General features: G+C 37.9%; 1 protein-coding gene across 5 annotated transcripts in view; it reads left to right on the plus strand.

Moving 5' to 3' along the window:
• Positions 1 to 20,398, plus strand: part of RhoGAPp190 (Rho GTPase-activating protein 190) — a 1,293,865-nt gene that overhangs the window by 1,242,528 nt on the left and 30,939 nt on the right. For all 5 annotated transcript variants that reach the window (XM_068226122.1, XM_068226123.1, XM_067140451.2 and 2 more), the window contains one exon: positions 6,243 to 6,348. In XM_068226122.1, the coding sequence (XP_068082223.1) occupies positions 6,243 to 6,348 (106 nt within the window). The remainder of the gene's footprint in view (positions 1 to 6,242; positions 6,349 to 20,398) is intronic.

Raw genomic sequence — 20,398 nt, forward strand, 5'->3', positions numbered from 1 at the left:
AAAGTTAAAATTGAGAATACTGTTCAAATAACGATGTAGAAAACAAGGTATCCCGTTAATATTTCACACATCAAATGAAAGGAATAAGTTCCATGAATTTAGTCCCGTTCACTATCAAAAAAGGAAAAAGAAAACTCTGTCCTTCCCGGAACCGTCCTGGGTTCGACGCAAGTCTTATCGGGATAATTATGGAATGTTAAATGCACCAGATTGTTTAAATGCCATACTGAGTTTATGCTCACTTAAGAATCTGGACACTTGTAAAAGAGAATCAAAGTTCGACAACACTGTTAAATATGATTAGCGATATCAGTCGTTCGTAACATAGACGTACAGTTTAAAAAATGTTCTAACACCTTTGGTATAACAACTATGCACTGTGGTGCTTCACTACCGTAAATTCAATTACCTGAACAGTCTGAAAATATTGGATTATATTCCACTACTAGCACAGTTTATTATTTGTCAAGATCAAATATAAAAATCATGGACAGTTTGACGCATCACTGATGATCACGTTTCAGCGTTCTCAGTATTCAATGTAAGGTTAATCGCTTTCATTCAAATGCGAACATCAAATTATATTAGCGTAACATCGTATTGGTGAAAAAATGTAAGTTTCAGTCACACTGTTCTTGTAAATGTTAATACTCCTCAACTGGTCACATTTCCTCGAAGGCGCAGTTTCTGTCACCACACACACGACACTGAAAATATTCTAAGTCTTGCAGCGCGTCGTAATACGCAGACTTAAACTTTCACAGAGAGTCGAACTGACGACTTACATCGTAACCGCAGAATACCCAACAGCCGTCCGTATCCCCAAGAAATTGTAATGGCTAATATCTTCCGTAATTTTTGACAGATCTCCTTGAAACTTGGGAATCAGGATTATAAAAAATTAGACTACATGGTGATGTAGTTCATTTCTTCATATCTTAATTCATTTAGAAGAAATTAATGATGGAAAAGAATAGAACATTCCATCATCTGACGTAATACAACCTTGACCAAGTTCTCCAGTTGTGACGTCTCACTTCCCTGCTGCTCAAAACTGAAATGCTCGCAGGGGAAGTGTGCTCGGCAGGTAACATAACTCCACATACATCGGGGACTTTAACTTAGAACCGTGTTACGGGTATAATATATGGGGTCAAAACTAGTGCCAGTTTTATAAGACAATATACAAGCTTATAGTATTGAGTAGGTGGACCCTTCTTTACCCTTTGATAGTGATCAGTTTTCAATATGGACCATAATGAAACTCAAAACTTATGTAAACTCGGTTTAGTTTGCATGGTCATTGTCATCTCACAGTCCAGAAATAACCTTAACAGTAAGTGCAGGGGCACGATATTCTTCTCCGTGTGTGATACATTCTTCTCTGGGCTGAGTGGCACAAATGGTTGGGGCTCTGGCCTTCTGAACCTAACTTGGCAGGTTTGATCCTGGCTCAGTTCGATGGTATCTGAAGGTGCTCAAATACATGTGCCTCGTGTTTGTAGATTTACTGGCACATAAAAGAACTCCTACAGGACAAAATTCTGGCACCTCGACACCTCCACAATCCGTCAAAGGTAGTTAGTGGGACATAAAAACAATAACATTATAATTATTAATAATATATTCTTCCTTCTTCAGTAGATTCTGGGCTGCGCTACTGTGTAAACTCATGAAACTCTTACTTCTTTCTGGTGTGTGTAATCGTCTTTTAGTCTTATTTGTGAAACAATAATCCTAGCCGAGCACTGCTATGATGTACATCACAACATATCACTGAAGCAATTGTGAGAGAAAAGCTTTAGTAACATTAGGAGAGTGATTATGAAGTGCTATGAAATAACTCAGGTCTGTGAGAACATAGAGTCCTGCATGTGTTTGGTTTGTTTATTATTTGCTTGCTTCTTCATGTTGCATCCTAATTTATCTCATGTGTATTGTAAATAATTTCCTGTGTGAAAATTTTAAAAGTTGTCAAAGAAATACAAAAGCAGGGAAACTTTGCCACGGGAAGAACATTTTGAAATCTTACCTTTGTACCTACGAAAACTACAACAGCTTACAGAAGTCATTGGAAAATAAGTTGGCAGTTAGAGGAAAGAAGAGAATTATTCTAACCTGACGGAAAAATTAGCAACCTACACGAATCATAAGTAATTTAGATATGTAGTAAAAATGACTTCAAGGCACGAATACTAGACATCGGCTTTGTATGCAAATGCATCTTTTGTTTGCCGATGTGCAGACCTCCAAAACCGACAAGGAAGTGCGTCCAAAGGTGGAAAGTGGATGAAATATTAAGTTTACATACATTTAAAATTTTGGATTTATTGTGCATGTTTTTAACTTTTATTGTGCATATTTTAACAAGTTTTACAAGCAGTCTTCAAGAAAATGTAATTAATACCGTGAACTCTTTCGGCAATGAAACTGTTCAAAAAGAACTGGCACTTATCAAGACACACTTTCATATCGTACCAGAATCAGTTACCAAGTTAGAAACACGTAGCTTACGTCTTCGTGAATCGCTCAACATTGTGGAGAACGTGAAGCGTGAACTGGAAGGTATTCCAGGAAACTTTGGGCATGTCCTTAAACAAAATCCAGGCTAAGACATCATGGGAGCTGTAAACAAATATTTGGCTGAAACTGATAATGTGGATCTACCAAAATGTTTAACACCTACACTCGCTCCTGAATTCAAGTACAATCCTGTCACATCCGTAGATGTAGGGAGATCGTTCTCTGCCTTGAAGCTAGTTTTAACAGGCAAATGCCACAGATTTAACCCAGAAAACTTGGAGAAGACTGTTATAGTGTCCTACAAAGCAAATTATGGATGGGAATAGTAGGTTGTGCAGTGAAAAATGAAAGAGAATGTGTATGTGTTTCTTCATGTTTGTGTTTCTTCACGGATTTCTTACAACCTTACTAATTGATTTATCATGTGTCTTAACACACTGTGTCTTATCGAGGAGACGTGTGCATATTGTTTTAACAGATAACACTGATAGATTGATATGTCTCACAAATTTGCACAAATTGTTTGTACTAGTGGAACAGTCACAGCTGTAAGTAGTATGATATTTTTGTTTTTCATTCAGTTGCTTATTCATGTTCATGATTTTATACATTGGTGTCGTCAATCGCGTGAGTCTAGTAAAGGATTGTTATGTTTGTATTTCATACAAGTATTGAATAGCAGGAAAACAAGTGCATACTTAAATGCATATTTCACCACTTTTTGCAGCATAGTTGCATTCTTATGTTGGTGATTTATACAGCATAAAAATCTGATGTCTAATGATTACGTACAACGGTCTAAAGTTCACATTGTATTTTTGTGTGTAATTTACATATTGTTATGAAGCAAATGGAATACTTCATTTTATATTATACAATGGGGAGATAGTGAGTTTGAACCCCACTCTTGCCGGCCCTGAAGGTGGTGTTTTCCATTTTCACACCAGGCAAATGCTGGGGCTGTACCTTAATTAAGGCCATGGCTGCTTCCTTCCCACTCCTAGCCCCGATTTTATCCCATTGCTGCCATAAGACCTCTCTGTGTCAGTGTGACATAAAACAACTTGTAAAAAATATATATTATGATCCCTAGTATGGATAACAAATGTGGAATTATAAGATATTAATCATTAATACAATGTAACAGTTTGTGGAATTTGGGAATAGTTTATGGCCTAGCCTTCTTTCCAGGAAGTGTTCTCCCTAAATATCAATAATGGAAATTATACAATTCAGTAATAATATTTACAGTTTAGTAAAGTAAGCTCGTGACCTCATCCAAAGGTGTTACAGCACTTTTCAGGCTCACCTCCAATAGAGGTGACCTGCATGTACCATTTCAACCACATACAGCCCTCCTGTCATTCTTGAATTTCTGGCAGTACCGGAAATCGATCCCAGGCTCCCAAGGATGATATATAATAACACTAACCATTTTTTTCTTCTTCTTTTTTTCACAAAGTAGATGTTTACTAAATACTCTTATTCAATACAATAAATTTCATCTATTAATTTAATAATTTAATAATTACATCTATTAAGATGACCTTTCTAAATTATCCACACAGGTTTCGACTCGTGTGAGTCATCTTCAGTGGATATTTAAATGAAAACATATGTTACATTTGAAAACATAGTCTGATAAAATAATGTACAAATTTCCTAAAATTACTCTTATTGTAAGCTCCTTGTGACATACTGTTGGTACTAACAACATAAAATATAGACAAATGTCCTATAAAAATGACATCTTGTTATGTATTATTAATGTCTCTTAAAATGTCTTCTTTGGGCTGACTTCCTCACAAAACTTGTTGATGTTGGTTGTAATTAGTTTTTGGAGGCCAGATTATTATAACTCAGTTGCTATTTTGTACTATTGATATTAGTGAATGCCATGAAATGAAAGCATATAATCTGTAATGGAAATGATATTGCTGGAGTATAAGCCAATAGAAATGAAAGCAAACTCATGCAAAAATATAGAAAACCTATCTCAGGACCTACATTTATCCGCTATCCGTCTAGGATCTGTTGGCTGAGGATTTTTTTTTCTCAGTTATTGTGTTATGACTGGTGAGGTTTTATTAGTGGTGGTGATAACGAGTGATATTGAGGGGTTTGGGGGGCTTGGTATGTTGGGGAAGTTGGAGGGAGGTATAGCTGGGAGGAGGAATGTATGTGGAAGTGGGCATTGGCCTTGTACGCTGGGGGCGGGACTTGTCGAGAAGTTGTTTACAGATAATTGGAGTAATAGTCTCTAATTAATATACTGTATTTCATTTTCCATTGGTTTCTTTTAAATTGAATGAGCGATCCTTGTATTGATTGATATTGATGCAGATATTTTCTAGAATATCGAGTAATGGGCCCTTTGTTCAAGACGTATAATCTTCAGATCCTGATCTATTGTAGTGTAATTATGATTGGTGTTTTCATGATGAGCACTCGTGGCTGAGAAACAGCATATGGGTGTAAGGATCTAAGGAGCAATATTATTTCCATTACAGATTATACGCTTCCATTTGATGGCACTCACTGAAATGAAATGGCGTATGGCTTTTAGTGCCAGGAGATCCCAGGACGGGTTTGGCTCGCCAGGCGCGTGTGTCTTTTTATTTGACTCCCGTAGGCGACCTGCGTGTCGTGATGAGGATGAAATGATGATGAAGACACACATACACCCAGCCCCCGTGCCAGGGAAATTAACCAATGATGGTTAAAATTCCCGACCCTGCCGGGAGTCGAACCTGGCACCCCTGTGGCCAAAGGCCAGCACGCTAACTATTTAGCCATGGAGCTGGATATGGCACTCACTAATATCAACAGTACAAAATAGCAACTAAGTTATAATAATCTGACCTCCAAAAACCAATTACAACCAACATCAACAAGTTTTATGAGAGTGTTTTTTAGTAACAACAGTATGTCACAAGGAGCTTACAATAAGAGTAGTTATAGGAGATTTGTATATTATTTTATCAAACTCTGTTTTTAAGTGTAACATATGTTTTAATTTAAATATCCACTGAAGATGACTCACACGTGAGTCAAAATATGCATGGGTAATTTAGAAAAGTCGTCTTAATAGATGAAATGTATTGTATTGAATAGAACTATTTAGTAAACATTTACGTTGTGAAAGTGAGAACGTCATTGCGAATGAAATTTATATCGTGTAACACTAACCATTATGCTACAGAAGCGGACAACAGACAAGAATATGAAAATGGAATTGTTACATACCTTGTCTTGATTTTTTTAAATTTAATATGTATGTTGGAATTTTAAGTGTAGTGGCAGAGACAGTATTTAATTTATAAAGATGAATCATATGCTGGAGTTCGATTGTTGCGGTTACTTTCCATTGTTGCACCCTGAAGCAGCAGCCAGTAGAATTCCTTTAAGCTACATGTCATGTGCATGCCTTATTACCTTCCTTGATTCCATTTAATTTTGCTTCCAGATATTTTATTTGGTAAAGTGTTCAAATAAGTTGCAGTGTTTACTTGATGATTGAAATTGTATTTTTCTTGCTTCTCATCCTTAATAGTTGTTGAGGCTAAATGACTTTGGAATTCATAGTCTCAGAAATGCATTCCTGGTCGTATTGTTATGTTCTGAATATTTCTTTATATTTGATCAGAGAACAGTTTTCTTGTATATTTTGAACATGTGTATTCTTTTCTGAATGTAATAATCTTTTATTTATTTTTCAGTTAGTACCGATCGTAGTTGCAGGTTGCTGGCTCTACGAGGACTGCTTAAGAAGTTACCTAATGTGAACTTCCAAGTTTTGAAATTCATATTTCAACATTTTGTTAAGTAAGTATATAGATTTGGCATTTTATATGTGTGATGCATGACTTTTGCCTAACGGACTATATTTAGCCCTGGTTTGTAGTTTATGACTGGAAAGGAATAACAAACTTACCAGACCATGCGTACCTTGTTCCATTCTGAAACTTACCTATGATATGACAATTACTTTGCTTTCTGTTTCTATATTTTTTAAGTTCAATGGAGGTGGATTGGTATTCTTATGTTGTAGACCAGACATGTCGAACATGTGGCCCGTGGGTGGAAATTGGTGCCTTGTGGACTTGTTATGTACCTTATCTTGAGTTGTCAAAAAATTTAATACAGTAGAAGTCCATTATAGCCAGAATTTATAACTGCGAAAAATTTACTCGCTATAACGGATTGTCGTTATATCCGATTTTTCATAAAAGTCAGGGAAAATTCCTTGCACATTAAAATTGGTATGAAACGGCAATCAGTTTGTTCAAAACTTGTGTTTTTGCAGATAATATCCGCATTATGGCTTGCTCATTTGTTATTTTTCTAAATCCGATACTACGTGAAAGTGTATGTTTAATTTCATTCTGAAAAAAATTACAGTATCACTCCAGAGGCCACTGTTGCAAATGTTCAGTTTTCTTCTTCAAACATATTTCAAGTGCACGTAGAGAAATAACATTCTCGCTATAAATTTACATGAGAACAGCCTTTCCAAAATTTAACTAGATGCGAAAAAATATAAACTATCCTCTGAATCAGTGATGTACTCCGCCATATCTTGAGGGGTATCCCATTCTTACTTCTGTATACAACATTAAAAATTAAGCGATCGTTAATTCATACTTTATTTCTAACAAGATGACAACTGCTATCGGCCACGTTATTTATTATCCTCTTTCATTTTGAATTTTCTTTTAGAAAACAGCAGTCGAAGGGCATTGCCTTCAAATGACGAGGAGAGAACTCGCATGTGTACATAGCGAGAAAACGATACTGTAATGATTCAGTTTTCTTATTCAACCAGCATCACCTAACCTAACTTAACTGTAGTATATGTATAATAAAAACATATTTCAAGTGCCAGTAGAGAAATTGTAACATTCTCGCTATAAATTTACATGGGAATAGCCTCTCCGAAATTTAACCAGATGCAAGAAAAATATAAACTAATCTCTGAAATCAGTGATGTGCTCTGCCATATCTTGAGGTGTATTGCATTCTTACTTAATTTCAGTGTAGCGTATTAAATTAAGGGATCGCTTACTTCGCCTTTATTTCTAACAGGTTAACAACAGCTATCAACCATGTTATTTACGTATTTATTACGAAAACATGTTCTCTTCATTCATTTCTAATTTTCGTTATGGAACAGCAGTTGACGGGTATTACTTATCGACTCTGATCGACTCCGACATCGCCTTCAAATCTTGACGGGAGAGCTCGCAAGTGCACATAGTGAGGAAACGATACCAAAGGTCGCATTTTGTGGCAAACGCTTGAGTTTTCTTATTCAAACTGTGTCACCTGACCTGATGTAACCCCGTATGTACCATGAAAACATATATCAAGCGCCAGTAGAAAAGTAATAACCTTCTTGCAAAAAATTTAGATAGGAATAACCTTACCAAAATTTAACCAGATGCAAGAAAATATAATCTAACCTCAAAAATCAGTGATGCACTCTGCCATATCTTGAGGTGTATTGCGATTTTACTTAATTTCAGTGTAGAGTATTACAATTAAGCGATTGTTTACTTAGCCTTTATTTCTAATGAGTTAACTGCTATCAACCATGTTATTTACGTATTTGTTACGAAAACATGTTCTCCTTTTTCATTTCTAATTTTTCTTTTCGGAACAGCAGTTGATGGGTATTAGTAATCGACTCCGACATCGCCTTCGACTGTCGACGAGGGCGAGCTCGCTAGTGGACATAGTGAGGAAACGATACCGAAGATGATCGATCGCATGCAGTACTGTATAATTGCTGGGTGCATAAATGTCGGTAACGGACAAAATCGTGCATGCATAATCGCTCGTATTAACGGACGCATCAGTGATAGGGTTCTCGCTGTAACCAAAGGATAATGCTCAGTTTATTATAGGAATTTTGAAGGGACAGACAAAAACTGGCATTATAACGGGATTCTCGTTATATGCCGTACTCGTTATTGCGGACTTCTACTGTATATAAGTTGGAATTTTAAATGTAGTGGCCAGAGAGAGGATTTCATTTATAAACATGAAATCATATGCTGGAGTTGGATTGTTGTGGTTACTTTCCATTGCTGCACCCTGAAGCAGCAGCCAGTAGAATTCCTTTAAGCTACTTGTCATGTGCATGCTGCTCCACACCCTACTTCTGAATTAGGTAATTATATGTTTAATATGCATAAAATGTAAAGATTTCCAGAGGTAAAATAGTCTCCCATTCGGTTCTCGGCGTTGGAGACTACATGAGAAAGGACAGTCATCAGGAAAATGGATACTGACATTCTCCTTTCAGAGCATGGAATGTTAGAAGTTTAAATTGTTGAAATAGGCTAGAGAATCTGAAAAGGGACATGGATAGACTAAAGGTGGATGTAGATGGTATAAGTGAAGTGAAGTATGTTTGGTCAGGTGACTGCAGAATTATCAACAAAAAATCAAACTGGGGAAATGCAGGAGTTGGTTTAATAATGAATAACAAAATAGGGCAGCAGGTAAGCTCTACGACCAGCAGAGTGAAAGGATTGCTGTTGTCAAGATAAACACCAAGCTACTGCCCACCACAATAGTGTAGGTCTGTACACCTACTAGTTCAGCAGATGACCGAGCTTGATAGCTGCAGTCGCTTAAGTGTGGCCAGTAACCAGTAATTGGGTGATAGTGAGTTTGAACGCCACTGTCGGCAGCCCTGAAGATGGTTTTCCAAGATTTCCCATGTTCACAACAGGCAAATGCTGGGGCTGTACCTTAATTAAGGCTACGGCCGCTTCCTTCCCATTCCTATCCCATCGTTGCCATAAGACCTATCTGTGCTCAGCAGATGATGATGAAAACTAAAGAATATATGAGGAGAGAGAAGATTTAATATAATATGTAAAAGATAATGGGAATCTAATTGTGATAGGAGGATAGGAGACTGGAATGCAGTGGTAGGCCAAGGAAGAGAAGGTAATGCAGTAGGAGAATTTGGTCTTGGCAAAGGAACGCAAGAGGGAGTCAGTGGTCGAATTGTGACCCAATCATAATTTAGTCCTTCCTACCTGTTTCAAACACCACAAACAGCAGGTGTATACGAGACGTTGAGACACTAGAAGGTATCAAGCAGACTTTATTATGAATAGGCAGAGATTCAGAAATCAGTCTGATGCAGTCCGGTGCGACGTAAAGCAAATAGAAAAAAAAAAAAATCAGCAGATGATGATGAAATCTAAAGAATATATGAGGAGAGAGAAGACTAGTATAACTTAGAAACAATTCTCTAACCCATGGGTAAATAATGAAAATATTGAGCTTTATTATTATTATTATTATTATTATTATTATTATTATTATTATTATTATTATTATTATTATTATTATTATTATTTACGTAGTTATGTACGGAATTTATTTGGTATAAATCGTGATGGTATTATTTGTGTGTTGTGTGATCTGTATTGTGTAACAAAGTATGTATGTTCAGTCGTCAGCCCTAAGGCTGGTTGGATCCTCAACAGCTCCGCCATCATACATTCATTCAGGGAACATTCAGGGAAACGGGATGGCCTAGGGAGCGGTGATAAGGGAACAGGGAACTGGAAATCAAGTAGGGATGACATAACATTGTTAGTGTTGAACTGTAGAAGTATTGTAAAGAAAGGAATAGAATTAAGTAATTTAATAGATATATATTTACCAGATATTGTAATAGGAGTTGAATCATGGCTGAGAAATGATATAATGGATGCAGAAATTTTCTCAAGACACTGGAGTGTGTATAGTAGAGATAGGATAGGAATGGTGGGAGGCGGAGTGTTCATTTTGGTGGAAGAAGAATTTGTAAGCTACGAAAAAGTTAAAGATGTGACACATGAAATTCTAGGTGTAAGGCTCATTTCTAAAGATAACAGGCAACTTGATATGTTTGAAGTGTAGAGATCGGGAAAGGGTAGCACTGACGCGGATTCGGAATTATTTGATAGGATAGTCAGCTATGTGGGAAACGACATGGAAAGAAATGTGATTGTAGTGGGAGATCTGAATTTGCCAGATGTCAATTGGGAAGGAAATGCAAACGACAGGAAGCACGACCAACAAATGGCAAATAAGTTAATATGGGAAGGACAGCTGATTCAGAAAGTGATGGAACCAGCCAGAGAGAAAAATATCCTGGATGTCGTGCTGATAAAACCAGATGAGCTCTATAGGGAAACTGAAGTAATAGATGGTATTAGTGATCATGAAGCTGTTTTTGTCGTAGTTCAAAATAAATGTGATAGAAAGGAAGGACTTAAAAGTAGGACTGTTAGGCAGTACCATATGGCTGATAAAGCAGGCATGAGGCAGTTTCTAAAATGTAACTATGATCGGTGGAAAACGGTAAATAAAAAAGGAAACAGACTCTGGGATGGGTTTAAAGAAATTGTTGAGGAATGCGAAAACAGGTTTGTACCTTTAAAGGTGGTAAGGAATGGTAAAGACCCACCTTATTATAATAGAGAAATAAAGTGACTAAGAAGGAGGTGCAGACTGGAAAGAAATAGAGTTAGAAATGGCTGTGGAAGTAAGGAGAAATTGAAGGAACTTACTAGAAAATTGAATCTAGCAAAGAAGGCAGCTAAGGATAACATGATGGCAAGCATAATTGGCAGTCATACAAATTTTAGTGAAAAATGGAAGGGTATGTATAGGTATTTTAAGGCAGAAACAGGTTCCAAGAAGGACATTCCAGGAATAATTAATGAACAAGGAGAGTGTGTATGTGAGGATCTTCAAAAGGCAGAAGTATTCAGTCAGCAGTATGTGAAGATTGTTGGTTACAAGGATAATGTCGGGATAGAGGAGGAGACTAAGGCCAAAGAAGTAATAAAATTTACATATGATAACAATGACTTTTACAATAAGATACAAAAGTTGAAAACTAGAAAAGCGGCTGGAATTGATCAGATTTCTGGGGATATACTAAAGACAATGGGTTGGGATATAGTACCATATCTGAAGTACATATTTGATTATTGTTTGGTCGGAGGAGCTATACCAGATGAATGGAGAGTTGCTAATGTAGCCCCTGTGTATAAAGGAAAGGGTGATAGACATAAAGCTGAAAATTACCGGCCAGTATGTTTGACATGCATTGTATGTAAGCTTTGGGAAGGCATTCTTTCTGATTATGTTAGACATGTTTGTGAAATTAATAACTGGTTCGATAGAAGGCAATTCGGTTTTAGGAAAGGTTATTCCACTGAAGCTGAACTTGTAGGATTCTAGCAAGATATAGCAGATATCTTGGATTCAGGAGGTCAAATGGACTGTATCAAGATTGACCTGTCTAAAGCATTTGATAGGGTGGATCATAGGAGACTACTGGCAAAAGTGAGTGCAATTGGACTAGACAAAAGAGTGACTGAATGGCTTGCTATATTTCTAGAAAATAGATCTCAGAGAATTAGAGTAGGTGAAGCTTTATCTGACCCTGTAATAATTAAGAGGGGAATTCCTCAAGGCAGCATTATCGGACCTTTATGTTTTCTTATATATATAAATGATATTAGTAAAGGAGTGGAATCGGAGGTAAGGCTTTTTGCGGATGATGTTATTCTCTATAGAGTGATAAATAAGTTACAAGATTGTGAGCAACTACAACGTGACCTCGAAAATGTTGTGAGATGGACAGCAGGCAATGGTATGTTGATAAACGGGGTTAAAAGTCAGGTTGTTTCACAAATAGTAAAAGTCCTCTCAGTTTTAATTACTGCGTTGATGGGGTGAAAGTTCCTCTTGGGGATCATTGTAAGTATCTAGGTGTTAATATAAGGAAAGATCTTCATTGGGGTAATCACATAAATGGGATTGTAAATAAAGGGTACAGATCTGTGCACATGGTTATGAGGGTGTTTAGGGGTTGTAGTAAGGATGTAAAGGAGAGGGCGTATAAGTCTCTGGTAAGACCCCAACTAGAGTATGGTTCCAGTCTATGGGACCCTCACCAGGATTACCTGATTCAAGAACTGGAAAAAATCCAAAGAAAAGCAGCTTGATTTGTTCTGGGTGATTTCCGACAAAAGAGTAGCGTTACAAAAATGTTGCAATGTTTGGGTTGGGAAGAATTGAGAGAAAGAAGAAGAGCTGCTCGACTAAGTGGTATGTAATACCAATATAATGGTCCGTTATTGGACATGTGGTATGTTCCGAGCTGTCAGTGGAGAGATGGCGTGGAATGACATTAGTAGACGAATAAGTTTGAATGGCGTTTATAAAAGTAGGAAAGATCACAATATGAAGATAAAGTTGGAATTCAAGAGGGCAAACTGGGGCAAATATTCATTTATATGAAGGGGAGTTAGGTATTGGAATAAGTTACCAAGGGAGATGTTCAATAAATTTCCAATTTCTTTGAAATCATTTAGGAAAAGGCTAGGAAAGCAACAGATAGGGAATTTGCCACCTGGGCAACTGCCCTAAATGCAGATCAGTATTGATTGATTGATTGATAGATTGATTGATTGATTGATTGCCTTGACATCACTGAAGAGGTTTACTAGGGAAATGAGGAGTGAGGTAGTTTCCCGTTGCTTTCCTCACCGAGCCAGAAGTTGCTATTACTTATCAGTCTGCCAAGCCCACTGAAATGCATGCATTAAATGACCCTATGAACAACATTTTCACACCATTCATAGCAGGGACTGGCTGCATAAGGAATGGCATTACTAGCATCACTCATACCTCAGTCACTTTCATATTGTCAAAGCCAAGGATAAGACTGAGACGGGTCAATGAAAGTCACAAAATTGCTCTAGCCTATACCAGAAGACATAGTGCTCTGTAAACACTAGGTCCCGCCATCAAAGGCATTGTAAGAAAGCATGTGAGGTTATGTCATGATACATCTGCTGTATTTATATTAATAAGACTTTATTTAATGTAAGAACATGTAATTAATAGTATGTAATTTATTTATTATTACCTTTAAATATGATGTATAAATACAATGTAATGTTGTGCAACACAGGGTAATAGTCCAGAACAACACACTTTGTCACTAGAGGTTTATCGAATGTTCAATCCATTTGTAAATAAGTTATTGGAGACTCTAGAAAATACAAGAAACATGTTGTGTCATACTTTTCTAGAAGCCTGGACAGGCGATGTACCTGTATATAAGGAGGCAGTCTTGGGAGTTGAAGTTGAGTTGTTAGTGAGAGTTGCTAGTGAAATTCATTAGTCAAGTATGTAAAGTTAGGTTGTGATCTTGTTGTGTTGGTAGTTGGTTGACATGCAAATTTTGTAGTCTTCTTCTTCTTCTTCTTCTTCTTCTTCTTCTTCTTCTTCTTCTTCTTCTTCTTCTTCCTCATAGCAGTGTTTTGTTCAAGACGGCAGTTTATTAAAGTGTGTGTGTGTAATTTGTAAATAAAACAGCGTACAAAATTGACAGCATCTCCTTTGTGGTCACAACAAGGTGTTGGTTTGCAAGACGTTTCAGGAGCATATGTGGACTCTGATCACAACTTATTGGCCATGAAATGCCATCTGAAGTTGAAGAAAGGAAGGATACAAGAAGATGGGATCTAGACTAGTTCAAAGAAGAGAGAATGAGGGATTGTTTCAAGGAGCATGTTACACAACTAAATGAAAAGTCTGAAGGAACACAATAGATGAAGATTGGACAGTCTTGAAGAATGAGATCAGTAAGGCTGCTAAGGAAAGGTTAGGAAGAAGGGAAAGATCATGTAAGAATCAATGGAGAACTCAGGGAAATACTAGACCTGATTGACGAACTGTAAAGTACAGGAATGCAAAAAATGAGGACAGGAAGGAATGCAGGCAATTAAAGAATGAATTAGATAGAAAATGCAGGACAGCTACAGAAGGATGGCTCAAAACAGAAATGCAAGGACGTTGAAGGTTGGGTGGATCGTAGGAAATGTAGATTCTGCATACAGGAAAATCAAGGAAAACTTTGGAGAATGGAAAACTAGGTGTAAGAATATTAAGAGCTCAGATGGAAAACCACTTTTTGGGAAAGAAGACAAGGCAGAAAAATGGCAGGAACATATCCAACTGTTGTATCAAGGGAAAGAAATAGATGATAAGGTTCTGGATCAAGAAGAAGCTATTGAATCTGATGAAATGGGGGACCCAATTTTGAGGTCAGAATTCGATAAAGCTTTGAGAGATCAAATAGGAACAAGACACCTGGATTTGATGACATACCCTCAGAATTATTGACTCCTTTACGGGAACCCAGAATGTGGTGGTTATTCAATTCAGTATGTAAGATGTATGATACAGGATAAGTGCTTCTGATTTTAGACAGAATCTTAAGCAGTAAGTGTCATATTAATCCGTATTGAATTACAAATTAGAAAGTGAAAAGCTAAAAATGGTTTCACCTATTCAATACTTTATTAATATAAGAGCTACATTAAATTGGGACTAGTTTCGACCTTCCTATGAGATCATCTTCAGCCAAACATTATGCAAAATTGACAAGTCATTATATTGAAACATACGAATGTTAAAATAAGGTTGTTCAACAAAATTAAAATTTACAGTCTTAATTGCTATACATCATCAAATTAAAATTACATCACAATTCTGCTAAAACATTAGGTTAAGTTTCACTTTCTTATGCTTGTGGTTTAAAATAATTTAGTGGGTTTAAAATAATTTAGTGGACTCAATTATTTCTCCATCTCGTGTTCTTTTACAGAAAACACGTGAAATTACACAGCACATGTTTTACAAAATAAGGTGGGTTGTTTTAACACTATAGGTACACAGTCCTGCTAGTGAGAAGTGCTGGATCACTAACCGCTGCCACGTAACAGAGCAGCATCAAAATGTCATCTTGGTACCTCTCTGCATTTACTGTCATCTCGAAAAAAATAAAATAATTGGCCCAGTTATTAGTCTTGCACTAACAGAACACCAAACACCAACCTTCCTATCAAAATGAGGGACTTCATAAACACCATTAGGATTTTCTTCGCACCATAAACACCATTAGGATTTTCTTCGCACCATAAACACCATTAGGATTTTCTTCACACCATTAGCGAGAGTTATGACTCTTAACACGACTATTAACACATTGGAGACGCTGCTCGTAGAAACTACGGGTGCACTATTTCTTTGCTGCTGACGGAGCTCTGAGAATCTACATGCACGTTTTCACTGTAGCTAAAAAATAGTAGCTGCTGTTTCAGCGAGCTGTGACTTCATTAGGATAATGTTGAATGCTTTTATAAGCATGAAATGTACTAGTTAAAAGCATAGGTTGAGAGCTCTTCTTTCAAGGCATTGATAACATGGCCACATTCCTACATAACCTGAAGTTGTGTCATCGTTGACTCTTAGCTGTGAAATGGGCGGGAAACTACGAACTGTACATGCGGCCTGGAAGAGTGTGTGTTCGAGTGGCAGGCTTGTTTGTGTATTTCTTGTGAATAGTTAGCATGTCTAATTCAAGTGTATGAAATTTCGACAACGAATCCATAATGGATGTTCTTATGGAAGACACGAGTTCTGAAAATGAGGATGAGGATAACGATTACAGACTAAGTAAACATGATGATTCTGGTTCTTCAGGCAAGTAAATGTAGATAATGAGCTAATTTCACATTGGTGTGAAGTGTAACGTAGTTTTATACTGCTTCCTGAAGTGGGTTCGGTAATACTGTTTTATACCACTTCCCAAAAATGTGGGTGTTTCATATGTACAGATGACAACCTACAGCAATTCGATGCAACCCCGTCGACAAACAGCAAACAGTGGGAAAGCAAATTACTGACCGTAAACAAGGATACCAGTGCCAATTGACCAATTAGGTTAGAGTCTGTATTAGTGTGTTTCAGTAGATAAGGGATAAGAATTTCATATTAGTCCGTATTGAACTGAGATTACATTAAAATTAAATCTACGCTGACTGACAGAGCAAATGCAACACCAAGAAGGAGTGGTCAGAACTTTATGCCAATTGCAGGGTAGACTGACGTCACTGAGGTATGCTCATGATGTGAAATGCGCCGCTGTGCTGCGCACGTAGCGAACGATAAATGGGACACGGCGTTGGCGAATGGCCCACTTCGTACCATGATTTCTCAGCCGACAGTCACTGTAGAACGTGTTGTCGTGTGCCACAGGACACGTGTATAGCTAAGAATGCCAGGCCGCCATCAACGGAGGCATTTCCAGCAGACAGACCACTTTACGAGGGGTATGGTGATCGGGCTGAGAAGGGCAGGTTGGTCGCTTCGTCAAATCGCAGCCGATACCCATAGGGATGTGTCCACGGTGCAGCACCTGTGGCGAAGATGGTTGGCGCAGGGACATGTGGCACGTGCGAGGGGTCCAGGCGCAGCCCGAGTGACGTCAGCACGCGAGGATCGGCGCATCCGCCGCCAAGCGGTGGCAGCCCCGCACGCCACGCCACGTCAACCGCCATTCTTCAGCATGTGCAAGACACCCTGGCCGTTCCAATATCGACCAGAACAATTTCCCGTCGATTGGTTGAAGGAGGCCTGCACTCCCGGCGTCCGCTCAGAAGACTACCATTGACTCCACAGCATAGACGTGCACGCCTGGCATGGTGCCGGGCTAGAGCGACTTGGATGAGGGAATGGCGGAACGTCGTGTTCTCCGATGAGTCACGCTTCTGTTCTGTCAGTGATAGTCACCGCAGACGAGTGTGGCGTCGGCGTGGAGAAAGGTCAAATCCGGCAGTAACTGTGGAGCGCCCTACCGCTAGACAACGCGGCATCATGGTTTGGGGCGCTATTGCGTATGATTCCACGTCACCTCTAGTGCGTATTCAAGGCACGTTAAATGCCCACCGCTACGTGCAGCATGTGCTGCGGCCGGTGGCACTCCCATACCTTCAGGGGCTGCCCAATGCTCTGTTTCAGCAGGATAATGCCCGCCCACACACTGCTCGCATCTCCCAACAGGCTCTACGAGGTGTACAGATGCTTCCGTGGCCAGCGTACTCTTCGGATCTCTCACCAATCGAACACGTGTGGGATCTCATTGGACGCCGTTTGCAAACTCTGCCCCAGCCTCGTACGGACGACCAACTGTGGCAAATGGTTGACAGAGAATGGAGAACCATCCCTCAGGACACCATCCACACTTTTATTGACTCTGTACCTCGACGTGTTTCTGCGTGCATCGCCGCTCGCGGTGGTCCTACATCCTACTGAGTCGATGCCGTGCGCATTGTGTAACCTGCATATCGGTTTGAAATAAACATCAATTATTCGTCCGTGCCGTCTCTGTTTTTTCCCCAACTTTCATCCCTTTCGAACCACTCCTTCTTGGTGTTGCATTTGCTCTGTCAGTCAGTGTATTTTATGGTTCCACATTTTTAATCAAATTATTTTGTAATGTGAGTTACATCACAGGTTGTTTTCACATAGTACTAGTTTCGACCCCAGATCTGGGTCATCAACACCCGATAACACAAATAGTGCAAGGTACTAAAAATCACAAAACCAATGTACAATAAACACATAACATGAAACATGGAAGAAATAAAATGCTTAGTCAAAAAGATAAGCTTGTCTGTGATGTAAGTAAGAGAAATGGTAAACATCCACTATATTATAACAGAGTATTAAATAGACTAAGAAGAGGTGCAGGTTGGAAAGAATTAGAATTAGAAGTGGCTGTGGAAGTAAGGAGAAATTGAAGGAACTTACTAGAAAATTAATTCTAGCAAAGAAGTCAGCTAAGGATAACATGATAGCAAGGATAATTGGCAGGCATATAAATTTTAGTGAAAAATGGAAGAGTATGTATAGGTACTTCAAGGCAGAAACAGGTTCCAAGAAGGATATTCCAGGAGTCATTAATGAACAAGGGGAGTGTGTATGCGAGGATCTTCAAAAGGTAGAAGTATTCAGTCAGCAGTATGTAAAGATTGTTGGTTACAAGGATAATGTCCAGATAGAGGAGGTGACTAATACTAAAGAAGTATTAAAATTTACCTATGACAACGATGACATTTACAGTAAAATACAAAAGTTGAAAACTAGAAAAGCAGCTGGAATTGACAAGGTTTCAGGGGGATATGCTAAAGACAATAGGTTGGGATATAGTACCATATCTGAAGTACTTATTTGATTGTTGTTTGCATTAAGGAACTATACCAAATAAATGGAGAGTTGCTATAGTAGCCTCTGTATATAAAGGAAAGGGTGATAGACATAAAGCTGAAAATTACAGGCCTGTCAACATTCTTTCTGATTATATAAGACATGTTTGCAAAATTAATAACTGGTTTGATAGAAGACAGTTTCGGTTTAGGAAAGGTTATTCCACTGAAGCTCAACTTGCAGGATTCCAGCAAGATATAACAGATATCCTGGATTCAGGAGGTCAATTGGACTGTATCGCGACTGACCTATCTAAGGCATTTGATAGGGTAGATCATGGGAGACTACTGGCAAAAATGAGTGCAATTGGACTTGACAAAAGAGTGACTGAATGGGTGACTCTGTTTCTAGAAAATAGAATTCAGAGAATTAGAGTAGGTGAAACTTTATCTGTCCCTGTAAAAATTAAAAGGGGAATTCCTCAAGGCAGTATTATTGGACCTTTATGTTTTCTTATATATATCAATGATATGTGTAAAGAAGTGGAATCAGAGATAAGGTTTTTTGCAGATGATGTTATTCTGTATAGAGTAATAAATAATTTACAAGATTGTGAGCAACCACAATGACCTTTGATAATGTTGTGAGATGGACAGTAGGCAATGGTATGATGATAAACTTGGTTAAAAGTCAGGTAGTGAGTTTCACAAATAAGAAAAGTCCTCTCAGTTTGAATTACTACATTGATGGGGTGAAAGTTCTCTTTGGGGATCATTGTAAATACCTAGGTCTTAATATAAGGAAAGATCTTCTTTGGGGTAATCACATAAATATGATTGTAAATAAAGGGTCCAGATCTCTGCATATGGTTATGAGGGTATGTAGGGGTTTTAGTAAGGATGTAAAGGAGAGGGCATTTAAGTCTTGGGCAAGACCCCAACTAGAGTATTGTTCCATTGTATGGGACCCTCACCAGAATTACTTGATTCAAGAACGGGAAAAAATCCAAAGAAAAGCAGCTCAGTTTTGTTCTGGGCGATTTCCAACAAAAGAGTAGCGTTACAAAAAAATTCAAAGTTTTTGGCTGGAAAGACTTGGGAGAAAGGAGTCGAGCTGCTCGATTAAGTGGTATGTTGCAGGTTATAAATTTCATTTTTTGTCTGTATTGAAGATCTACTTGTGATAACCCCATTAGAATGGCAATCAGTACAACATTTTACTAATGAGAAACTTGTTGATGTATTAGAAAAGAAACAAATAACTCTAGAAAACAAAATATCACAATTAAGAGAGAACAAAACGAAATCCAAAAAACGTAATACAAGAGTAAAACAGACTAATTCAGACATTAAAAACATCCCAACCACTGTAAATTTGTCGGATATTGCCTGTACGGTTAGTGAAATGTGCTTACTGAATAAAGGAGCAAAATATAATTGGCCTAACCATCATCCAATAGAAGACGTAATAACCACTATAGCTGAAGTAGAATCTAATATAGGGAAATTACCTTTAGAATCACAAAATGATACAAGATTCGAGGTTAAAAAGAAACTTCCAACTTTAGTAAAAGAAATAAATAAAAACTTAAATCCTGACCTCACTAAACAAATCAAAGAATTAAAGACTAAAATCAACGAAAGTGATATAATAGTAACCAAAGCTGATAAAGGGGAAACTACAGTTATTTTAAATAAGCATGATTACATTTAAAAACAGAAGAATTTTTTTCGAGTGGTGCCTATTCGATAATACAGTAAGATCCTACAGTCAAAATTCAACAGATTCTAAA

This window comes from Anabrus simplex, chromosome 2 (assembly GCF_040414725.1).
Source record: "Anabrus simplex isolate iqAnaSimp1 chromosome 2, ASM4041472v1, whole genome shotgun sequence".
In the NCBI taxonomy this organism is placed as follows: domain Eukaryota; kingdom Metazoa; phylum Arthropoda; class Insecta; order Orthoptera; family Tettigoniidae; genus Anabrus; species Anabrus simplex.